Source organism: Pteropus alecto, unplaced genomic scaffold (assembly GCF_000325575.1).
Source record: "Pteropus alecto unplaced genomic scaffold, ASM32557v1 scaffold45, whole genome shotgun sequence".
NCBI classification, from domain to species: Eukaryota; Metazoa; Chordata; class Mammalia; order Chiroptera; family Pteropodidae; genus Pteropus; species Pteropus alecto.
In genome coordinates, this window is record NW_006442491.1 from 40,786,125 (window position 1) to 40,797,649 (window position 11,525).

At 63.8% G+C, this 11,525-nt stretch overlaps 1 protein-coding gene across 1 annotated transcript; it reads left to right on the forward strand.

Annotated features, from left to right (window-relative positions):
* The first annotated feature begins 159 nt into the window (after positions 1-159).
* Positions 160-3,536, forward strand: CUNH20orf204 (chromosome unknown C20orf204 homolog). The gene is made up of 4 exons (XM_025039877.1): positions 160-258; positions 2,183-2,557; positions 2,655-2,807; positions 3,042-3,536. Exons 1-4 carry the CDS (start codon positions 160-162, stop codon positions 3,180-3,182), a joined length of 768 nt encoding a protein of 255 aa, XP_024895645.1. The 3' UTR covers positions 3,183-3,536.
* The last annotated feature ends 7,989 nt before the right edge of the window (positions 3,537-11,525 follow it).

Here is an 11,525-nt window from a genome sequence, read left to right on the forward strand (position 1 = left end):
CCTCTGGCCTTGATGTCAGGTGAGGCCTCCTGCAGGGCCTTGGAAAGTTCCAGAGCATCTAGATTATCCTCACGTGACTGTTTTGGGGTTTTCTCAAATGCTTTGAGTTGGCCTCCGTTTCTCCATGGCGAAAACGCAGTCAGCTTCTCTTTCACCGACATGTTGTTGCTGCAACTCAAGGCTCCTGGGTTCCAGGGGCCACCCTCTAAGGCGCTGCTGGGGAGGGTAGCAGCCCTAGTCCCCCACAAGCCTCTTTGGGTAAGCAGCCATGGCCTCCCCCACCGAAAAACCCCCCTGAGCCAAGAGGGTCTGGCAGCAGGCGGCACCTCTCTGCCGAGCGCTGGCCAGCGGGAAGTCCCGCTCCTGGGACCTGCTGAGGCAGGATCCCTGGGTGTCAGGCTGCTGGGGCTGGCCGCTACAGGGCGATTAGGTCCTGCTCACCTGTTTCTGCCAGCGGCCAGTTCCTGGGAGGGCAGTACTTGCAGACCACGGAGGAAGACCCGGAGGAGGGGTGCAGGCAGCCCCCACTTGTCTGGCTCCCTCACCCCCTGGTTGTATTGCCCTCTACCTCTTGGGCACCCCACCCCCTCCTCCCCAGAGCACGTCTCCCTGGGGCTGATGGCTTAGTCCAAGACCCACTGGGTGGGAAGAGAGCCCGGCGCGGCTGGGCTCCAGGGTCAGGTTAATTGAAGAAGCGATTGGATAGGGGTGGGGAGGGGAGGGGGCAGGGCTGGGACCTGGGCCTCCCTCCCGCTCCCTCCCGCCTTTGCTCGGAGGAGCCAACTTCAAAAGCCGTGTCCGCCTGCCGCCAGCCGCCCTGCTGCTGCCCGTCCAGGGCTCGGAGTGGGACCTGGAGTGGCCGCTGCACTGCCCCCCGGGACCTCAGGATCATGTTCCAGTCACACTGGCAGGAGTAGGGGAGGGCCTGACTGGAGAGGCTCATGGTGAGCAGCTCGGCCACTGGGGACGGGGATCGCTTGGGCCCTGGACAGGCTGCTCGTTCTGCTGTACCCCACTGACCCGGAAATCCCCCTTGGTTCCCATCATGGCCACTGAGGCCTGGCCCTGGGTGCTCGGCCTGGCCTTTCCTGGCAGCGAGTGTTGCGGGGTGGGGGTGGCCCAAGCCTTGGGACCCTGTGTATGTGTGGCTGTGAGGGGGCAGGGAGGCCAGGCTGCCTGAGGACCCCCTGGGCGACCAAGGTGCCCCACTAGGACATCCTTCCAGTGCCGGTGCTCGTGCTCCGGTTCTCACTGTGACCTCTGACCCATAGCAGGCGCAGGGGTGACTTGGCTTGGCGTCACGACCAGCACGTTGGGGGTCGAGAGGGGCGCAGCTAACCATAGCTCCTCCAGCAGGCGCCCCGCAGACGCCAGGTCTAGGAGCTGGCCGGGCTGTGCCGAGGCCCCCGGCCGGGGCTGGGAAGCCGAGTCCTGGTCTCCCTCGGTTCACATGACTGAGTTTCCTGCCCCTGTCTGACTCCGGCGGCTTGGGGGCTGGGGGCCTGGGGACAGCTGCTCTTTCTCTTTGGTGTGTGGACTTCTGGGGGTGGGGGCTTCTACCCATGGGAGCTGGTCCCCTCTCAGGGCAGGGGTTGACCTTCAAGTGGAGTGCTTGCTGCCCCCTTCCATCACCTCTGGGGGTTTCCCCAAGCTTTCCCCTTCCAGGGGGGTGTGGCCTTGAGCTCAGCCTTCACCCCTGTCCTGGTTGGGTTGGGGGTGCAAGGGGACCCCAGTTCCCATGGCTCTTAGCTGATCGTAGCAGAGCCGTTGATGGTGGGAGCTGCCTCAGCCTCCGGTGGGGAGGGCAGAGCCACCGCTGAACAGCCCTGGGCTGTGGGAACCCAGAGGTGAGCAGTGTGCCGGCGCATGGGGGCGCTGTGCCCAGGAGGGGGCGGGTGGGTCAGGGCACAGCCAGAGGCGAGGCTGTGCCTCAGACCTAGGCCAGTTGTGCCCTCCGGTCGTGTGGACACTTGGCTTCTGGCTCCCACACACACCAGGGCGCCAGTGCTCCTGCCTCTGGAACTGTCCCCTCCGGCCCCTCACCCGGTGCCTCAGCACCGAGCTGTGGGTCTGCAGGCCTGTGTCTCTCTCTCTTTAAAGCCTAAAACAGCTGGGGTGTATCCTGCCAGACCTGTGCCAAGGCCCTTCGCCGGACAGCACAGTGCCACCTCCGTTTCATTAGACCTGCTCAGAAATTCCCCTGGGGGGTGGGGAGGGCACCGAAGCAAACCGCCTGCAGGCTGCTGGAGGGGAGGCCCCTGCACGGGCCTGGGTGACCCTCCCTGACCTGGGGCCCTTCCAGGTGCCCCACAAGCCTGCACTTTGGGCGCTCCTGCTGGCGCTGCTGGGAGCCGCACCAGTCTGGGCCAGGCTCCGTGCCTGCAGCGTCCCGGACGTGCTCCGTCACTACCGCGCTGTCATCTTCGAGGACCTGCAGGCCGCTGTGAGGCGGGGTGGGACAGGCTTCAGACACCTCCATTTCACTCAGAAAAACCAGACTGGAGCGGCGGCCCCCCGACGGCGGGGTCGGGTGGGAGCCTCTTGTGGCGTCCAGAAGGTATGGGGGCCTGCCCCCATCCTCACCCTGCAGCCCGCTTCCCCCCGGCGTCCCATAGCGCTCTTTCCCCAGGCCCGGATTTCCTCTTCCCTGCCAGGAGCATAGTATCCTGCTGTCCATCGCGACCCTGGGGCGGACTCTGCGCGGCGTGGTGGCTGGCGGCCGCCGCGGGGCGCTAGAGAAAGCGGCGTGGACCGTGGCCCTGCGCACGGAGGCGGTGATGCGGCGCCACTGCTGGACCCTGCGCCAGGTGTGCGTCCCCGAGGGCGTGGCGGTCCAGACCCTCCCCTCCCGCGGTTCGGGGGGCCCACTAAAGAGGCTGCGGTCCCCTCGTGTGCGTCCGAGGGCGTGGCGGTCCAGACCCTCCCCTCCCGCGCGTTCGGGGGCCACTAACGAGGCTGCGGTCCCCTCAGGGGCTGGACGCGCACTGCGGGGGTCGGGCGCGGGGACCGCGCGGGCTCGCTGACCGCCTCGTCTCCGACAGAGGAGCCGGCGGCCCCAGTCACGCCGTGGCCTTGGCCAGCGCCGCGGTCGGAGGCGGCTCTTACTGCGCGCCCTGGACGCCGTCGCCACCTGCTGGGAGAAGCTGTTCGCACTGCGCGCCTCGGCCGCGGAGGGCTCCTAGTGCGCCTGCGCGGGGCCTGGGCGGGAGCCTCGTTTGGCCACGACGTCGGCCGGCCGCTGGGTCCTGGCCCCAGCCCCGTCGCTGCCCGGGCTCTCTGGAGGGCCCAGGACTTCAAGATGGGAGCCCTGAGAGGCCTCAATAAACCGAGCTGGCGCTGCGGTCCGGTTCTTCCCTTCGCCTGCTGGCCGTGGGCTGGGCCACCCCGGGATGGGCCCCTCGGTAGCCGGCGCTGGGCTGTTGTCGTGCGCACGCACGTTTGGGGCCCCTGCGGGGTAGACTTCACGTGGACGGGGCAGCGCTCCCAGCCTTGGGCAGCAGGGGGCGGCTTGCGACACCGGACTGGACTCCCGCTCCAGAGGGTGGACTGGGGGGTGGGGGGGACACTCCTGGGCCCTAAAACGGCGCATATCCGCCCGCTCCGCTCTGGAATGGGGGAGGGGTGGAAGTGGAGGGGAGGGAGGGCCGAGCTGTGAGAACCCAGAGCAAAACAACCGGATAAAGGAAACGGGCCTGAAGGGAAGCCAGAGTCGCTGGCCCTGGCTGCAGGCGAGGCCAGGCCGTTTCCTGCGGCCCTGGGAGGGTGGACACGGCCCCCTTTGTGGAGCTGGACAGGCTGGCCAGGGACCCTGCATATGCTTGGGAGAGGGAAGCGTGGAACCCTGGCCTCCCCTCACAGCCGTGTAGGCTTGGGGGTCTGCACCCCGGCCCCCCCATCCATCCTGTGGCAGGTGGAGCACTTGGCATCATCAGGCTTCTTCCCACCAGGTGGGCGGGCTCGAGGGTCGCCGGAGTGGGCCTTGTCCCTGCGGTCCTGGCAGAGCAGAGGTACAGGGGGCCTTTGTGGTGGAGCCGTCAGCAGGGTCACGAAATAAGGACCATGAGAACTGACCCTGACCAGCTCCTGTCAGTCTGTACAACAGGGACTACTGCCCCTGTTTCAGAGATGAGGAAACTGAGGCACCAGGAGGTTCCAGGATGGGCCCCAAGTCACACAGCCAGGAAGCGTAAGGGTGGGGTGAGACCCGGGCCACCAGCACGGCCGCTGCACTGCCAACAGGCCTGCCGGCCGCAGGGTGCAGCCGACCTGGGGCCGCTGTACATACGCAGTGACAGCGGCAGCGCAGGCTCCACAAGGCCGCAGCGGGGCTGGAACGCGTGAGGAGGAGCATGGACCTGCGCCGAAGCAATGCGGCCGCAGAGGGTCGGGAGGACTGTGTGGCCGGTGAGGCTCAGGGAGTAGCCTTGGACATGAAGGGGCTGCAGGTCCTGGCCTGAGCAGCTGGACGTGTCCTGTTGAACTTGAGGGGACACATGGAAGCGCAAGCTGAGCAGACTTGGGTTTGCCGGAGCGGCCACACTCCCGGGCTCCTCCCGTGTGAGCCTTGGGATGTGGCCCCGTGTCCAGGCTTAGAGCATAAGGCGGGGGCGGCCCAGTGCGGGGCTGGCAGTCAGGACGGGTCCAGGGGCCTCGGCGAAGGGGCAGGAGGAGGACGGCCCTCGGGAGCTTTCCCCGGGGCAGCTGGCCCCTCGCACCTAGACAGGTCCCAGCACTCCCAGCACTGCCTGGGCATGGCCTCCTGGCCGTCTTGGTCGCTGCCCACCCCCAGTGCTCCCACCCTGCTGCTGAGGCCAGCCCGGCTGTGCTGGGGGAGGCGGGGCAAAGGGCAGCCCCTCCGTCCACCTGTGGCTGAGGAAGGTTCAAATCAATCAGAACCCTGGGGGGCGGGGGGGTGGACGCCTCAGTTTTAGGGACACGGCCCTCTGCTGAGTCCCAGCAGTACCTCCCCGTGGGCTCCTGTCACAGTGCGCCGGGTGGCCCAGCCCCCCCGTCCCCGGAGGCCTTTGGCCTGAACCAGCAGAACCGAGCCCCCACCCCACCCCTTCACCCTCTATCCCGTCTGTGGAAGCCTCAGACACCTCTGGCGGCCCCGGTCCTGAGCAGAGGCTCAGCATGTCTTTCCCAGTCCTGCTCCTGCCAAGCCCTGGACAATGGGGGACCTGAGCCCTGTCCCCATCTCTCAGAGGCCATCTGTATTTGTTTCCTGGGGCTGCTGTAAAAATGAGCAGAAACCAGGTGGCTTAACAGTGGAAATTTCTTTGCTCTCAGTTCTGGAGGCCAGAAGGCCAAAATCAATGTCACTGCCTGCAATCAAGGTGTCAGGTTCAAGCTTCCTCCAGGGGAGAACAACTTCTTGCTTCTGGTGGTTCCATCCTTCCAATCCTTGCCTCTTCTCTCTCTTACAAGGGTCTTTGCCTCTGGGTTTAGGATCACCAGGGTAATCCAGAGTCACCGCACCTCGAGATCTGAATACATCTGTCAAGACCCTTTTTCCACTACAGCCCCACGCAAAAGTCCTGGGAGTGGACGCGTCTTGGGGGAAGGGAGCACGGTGGGCTTCTGGGACAAAGTTCACTTGACTAGCGTGGGGATATCCCAACTGGACCAGGTGTGGGCGCAGGTGCAGAGCCACCCCTAGATGCTGAGAGACACAGGCTGGGAGGAAAGTGGGGTGCCCTGCCCAGCCCCGGTGACGTGCTCTTCAGGCTCAGCACAGGGCCCCCTTTGTGGCCTATTCACCACAGCACAGAAGCTGCTGGAACCGATCAGAACTGACACTGACATGGAAAGAGATTCAGCCATGGGGCCTGGGCCTTTGGCCATGGAGCCACCGAGGGCAGATGCCGGTGGCCGACTCTGTGGGCGGGCCTGTGTGAGGCCCTGGCCTGCAGCTTGAGCCTGGATCTTCCCGTGGAGAACACTGTTTCTGGGGCGCACACATGGTCGGGTGGGGGCCTGTACTCAGTGGTGTCCTGTCCCACACACACGGCTTCTCAGCAGCTTCCAAAAGGTGGGGGCTGGGACACAGGAGGGGCTGTGCCAGGGTTGCAGATGGGGCCTCAGGGCACTGGCCAGGGTTGTGTAACTTCTCAAAGCAGGGAGCCAAACCCCCCCACGTACAGTGCCGAAAGGAGCCGGCCCGGCCGACTTTAAAGGGCAGCCCGGGTCCCACGGCCTCCCCAGACTGGGAGCCTTTGAAAGAACATCTGGAAGAGGGGCGAGCCACAAACTAGTCTCCGGATTTAAAAAACCAAAACGTTAATTCCTACTTCGCCACTGTGTGCTCCCCACCCCTGCCCACACACGCCTCTCTCCCTGCCCCCGCCCCACCTCTGCCCCTTCCCAAGCTGCCACCTGGGGTCCCACCATTCCAGCCCAGTACCTGGCCCCTCTGTTTGCCCAACCTGGGGTCCTCTCATGGGCTCCAGCAGCAGCTCCCCCGTGTCCTCCCCACACTGGCCACCACCCCAGCTGGACTGAGCAAGGGGAGGTGGTGGGAAAGATGGGGGCCTGCCAGCCCGGGCCCTTGGAGACACAGCTCCGCGTGCAGGGGGCCACGGCCTGGGACCGGGCGTGTCAGCCAGGCCTCCCCCAGTGCGGGGTGCTGAGGAGGCGTGAGGCCATCTGCGGCCACACTCAGCTAGGAGGCCCAGGAGGAAGCACCTGCACCCAGGCCTGGAGGGGGCGCTGGCCTTGCCCGCACTTGGCCATGGCATGAGCCTCGGTGTGGGGTCCCCATCCCTGCAGGTGGGCAAGGAGGACGCCTGTTCCAGCTGTGCTTATGCGGAAACAAACAAGGCCCCCCACTCCAGGAAGCAAAGCAAATACTCATGGGGTGGGGGGAGCGCCAGGTGCTGGAGCCCATTGTCCCTGCCAGTGGCCTGCAGGGGGGGTGCCCAGGGACAGTCCCCATCCTGGCCCCTCCCTAGGAAAAGACCCAGCTTTGTAAACACTGAAACAAACAACCTTCATTCCTCCCCCCAAAAACCCGCCCCCTCCCAACCAGCAGCATGCAGTCTCCTGCTGGGGGAAGCAGTCTTTGTTTTGGGGGGTCAGGGTGGGTGGTGGGGGCAGAGTAGTGTGTGCTGTGGGAGAGGTGGGGTGTCCTGGGGTGAGACGCAGACCACTGGGTCACCTGCTTGCGTCTGTGGCGGGAGGGGGTCGGGGGTTACAGCCTGGCTCAGTGAAGTCCTGTCGCTGTCCTCGGCGCCACCCTCAGTAGCCCAGTTGTGACAGTTGTGGCTTGGGGCGAGGTGGGCAGGGCTCTCCGCCAGGTGATCAAGCCCTGTCCTCCCGCCGCCCCCATCCTCTGTCCAGCCCGAGCAGGGCACGAGGCCAGGGGTCCGGCTGCGGCCCCAGATAAGCTCCGCACCCGCGGCGACTTCCTGAGCTTCCTCCCAGCGCCGCCGCCGACGCTGCGCACCCCTTCCTGTTTCCTCGGCGGGGGCGGCGGCGTGGGGAGGGGGCGTGGGCCGCCCGCGAGGGCCGGGGCTCTCGCCGCACCTGGCCGCCTTGGCGCCCGCGCCGCGCTCTCCTGGGTGGCGTGGGAGGCGGGCGCGGAGGCCGCGAGCTGCGCGAGCTGCGTGGGCTGCGGGCTGAAACTAGCGGAGGGGCCGGGTCGCGCCCCTTCTCCGCCTCCGTCCTGGGCCCCAACTGCCAAACGGCCGCTCTCTTGGCCAAATCCCTTCACGGACTGGATTGCAGTCCGATCCTTGGAGCCGCTCCCCATCCTGGGGCAGAAGTGGGGGGTTAGCCTAGGAATGGGGGATTGAACCTTGGTTTTGGGGCACTGTTGGGATTGCAGGTCAGTGGCTCTGGACCCCCCCTCTTGGGGCGCATATGAACGGACTTGAGGTACTTAACCTACTTGCTCACACTTGGTCATTAGAGATACAAATTTGTGTAATTTTAATAAAATCATACATCCCCACAAAACGTGCACACGAGTGTTCACAGCAGCATTATTCAGCCACCAAAACATGGAAGCACCCTAAACTGTCCACCGGTGAACCGACAGTCCATCCACACGGGGCTCTGATGCAGCCTTCGAGGGGAATGAAGCACAGTGCTGATAAACGCTACGAAGCCGATGCCCCGTGAAACATGGCGTCACACACAAAGCAGGATCCAAGGGCCGCTCAGCGTGTGAGTCCACTTACGCGAGATGTCCAGAACGGGCACATCCGTGGAGACAGGGACGAGGTCAGTGTTCCGGGGGGCCTGGGAGCAAGGGAGAATGGGAGTGACTGCTCAGGGGCACAGGCTTCGTTTTGGGGTGATGGGAAAGCACTAAAACGAGATAGTGGTGATAGTCACAAAGCCCCACGAACACACTGGAAAACACTGACTCCTCCACTTACAAATGTATGTGGATTTTGCAGTGTGCGCTGTGGTGGATTGTCTGGAGTGTTTGTCCAGTAGAGTGGAGGGTGACTTAGGTCGTTCCTGGCCCGCCCAGCATGGCCTTGGGGTTGAGTGTGTGAGCACAGCCTTTGGTCCTGGTGTGTCCCTTGGTGTGACGTGTGGCTGGTTGTGCGTGTACTGTTCCAAGGGTGTCTGCGGGGGGATGGGGAGGGGTGCACCTTACCTGCTCTCTGCCCCACACCCCTGACCTCCTCCCCTGGGCTGCCCGCTGGAAAAAAAAGTCAGTCCGGGGCCAGGCTGGGTCCCGGCGTGGGAGCTGTGGCTTGTGCCAGGCTGGGCTGCTGGAACTTCCCGCCAGGAGCTAGGCGGCAGGGGTCTGTTCCTGGCTGGCTGGACTCAGCAGGAGCTGGGGGTGGAGACTTCCCTTCTCTGACCCTTGGGGAAGCAGGTGGGTGGAGCCGCTGGGGGGGTGGGAAACCTGACCTGGGGCTGGAGCCACCCAGGCCTCATGGGGCAGAGCCGGCCCTTTGGGGGTTCCCCAGGCAGGGCGCTGGCAAAGGGTCCTCTGAGGAGACCCATCCCCCACCTAGCACCACTGCCGAGGAGCCGCTATTGGAAACAGCTGCCCTTGCTGGGAGGCCTTTCTGTGTCCTCGCCCTGCTCCTGCTCCTGTGCACCCCCGGTCCCTGGACCGGAGACTCTCCCACAATGGGCCCCCACTGGCCTCCTCCCTACTTGGGCAACAGGGGTGCCACCCCAAGGCACCCTGGTGGCTCCCCGTCCCAGGGACCCCGGGGGAGTTAGGGTGGTGTGAGAAGCCCAGCATGGACGATGTGACAATGTTGCTCCAGCCACACCAGAAAACCGGAGAGACAGACGCAGACAGCCCTCTCTGCTTGCCTGCACCTTCCTGTGTGTCCAGAGGCATCTCTGCGGCGGGGTGACCGGTGGGACAATGCCTGAGCCGAGGCAGGGAGGTGCTCAGAGGGCCGTTCACGTGACCCTATGCAGAGGACCAGGTGGGCTAGCCCTCCTTGCCCTGTGCCTGGGCCAGGAGTAGGGGAGGGGGGAGGGGCTACACTTGGCCAGAGGCTCTTGGACTCCAGCTGCTGTGGGTTGCAGTCCATACCGAGGCCGCCCCCACAGTGGGTGCGCCTGGGCCCAGCTGACCCAGGGCTCCAGGCGTGGGTCACCTCTTTTCCCAGAAGGGTCAGGCCCAGAGCAGGAGTCGAGTGCCGTAAGGGCTGAGTGGGGCTTGCACACCCATGGGTGGTACTTCTCCCCATGCGTGAGCCCAGGACTCAACATTAGTGTCTCAGAGGCCCCTACCCCTGTGACAAATGTGCCTCGACTGGACCACCCGTGTCCCTTTGTGTCTCAGCTTCCCTGTCTGCTGTTATGGGCTACACTCATGTGTGCTTTGAAGGAGCAGGTCATGTCCTTGGTGTCACATGGGCTATTTCTCTCTGCCCATTGGGGGCCATCTATGCCCTTCTCAGCTTGTCTGTTCCTGTCCCTTTAGGTGTGTCTGTCTCTGTCCCATGGTCTTTGAGTGTTTTGGGCCCTCTGCTGATGGGGCCCAGGGCAGCTGCCCCACTCTGCCAGCAGAGGCGTGGGACTCATGACAATTACACGAAGGTGACGTCAGCCACACCAAGAGGCAGGACACCTGTAACACCCTACTCACCTCCCCACACGCACTCAGGCAGCAGACCCATGCGTGTGGACACCCAGACTTATACACAGGCTGGCTGCACACCCGTGTGTGCACGCAGTCTCAGACACACTGGAGCCCCACACGCAGTCACCTTCACGAGTGGTCAGTCACATGGTCAGTCAGCATCACAGCCACGCTCAGAGCCTCATGTGCTCACACATGGCATCGGATCGAGTCTCGTTCGCAGAGCCCACCCAAGTCCCAGACAGCCATGCCCTTCGCAGGGGTGCATGTTCAGCCACGTGGGAGACTGTCGGTGACTTTCCCACATCCCTATTGGCAGGGATCAGCTGGAACCCCCATATGCTACAGGGGTCAGAAGCTGGGGCAGGACAGACCTGGGGGACATGTGACCCCTTCTGTTGCTTAGAAGCCTTGCCGGGCCCCGAGAACTGTGCGTGCACAGGGAGGCTTCTGCTCATGGACCCTGTCCCAAGAAAGAAGAATCGCGATTGTTGCAACGTTTTCTGAACGTGTGGGCTCTTCGTTCAGGTGGCACGGGAAAGGGGCTGGGGACCAAGGAGGCAGCGTAGAGAGAGGGTGACCAGCCCTGGTAGGAGGAGGCACCGGGCTGGTGTGATGCAGGTCCAGAGCTAGGGGCTGGCGATGTGAGGCCTGAGCCCCCTGCTCTGGTAGTGATGTCACTGGGCAGAGCCCGGACAGGTAACGCCGGGAGCAGCGTGGGTGCATCGTGGAGCTGCCCTCTCTGCCCATATTGGGTTGAGAAGGACAGACGGGGCCCCCGAGGCCAGGTCTGCATGTGGGTGTCAGTCCCGCCAGCCTCCTTCGGAGAGGACGCTGGGGCAGTCCCTGGGCTGGAAGAAATTCTTGAGATGAGTTTGAGGAAACCTGGGCAGGGGTGGGGGGGATTGCTCAGTATAGTCTGACCCCCGTTAGGCTTGAGCTAAAATGGGGGGATCAGGAGGATAATGGAGGGCCGAGAGTGCCCACACTTCCCGCTTCCCCCCAACTCTGCCTGGGGGAAGGATGAAGAGGTCCGGGCTGGGGGTCAGGCTCTCTGGGGGAGATGGGAGGCAAGGAGATGAATAAAGCCCTCGGGGAAACTACTCCTTCCTCCCCTAGCAACCACAGACCGCCACCAGGTGTTCAGAGGCAAGGGTGAGCCGCTTTATTGTGGCCTCGCCTGGCCCCAGGGGACCAGCTCCAGGCTCCTCCTTTACAGCAAATACACATGGTTATTCCTCATACAGTAAAGCCCTTGCTACTGATGCTTTTGATCACTGAACTCCCTTGAAACAGAAGGTTTAAAAAGTTGAATTAAAAATTAAATATACTGTATTATGTATATAAAAAAGGCAAAGTAAAAAACACAGCCTGATTCTAGAAAATACATTGCAGGAAAAGGATGAGGCGCTTCAAAAACGTAACCCTGGCAGGGCCAGCCAGCAGGTCCTGGAAAAGC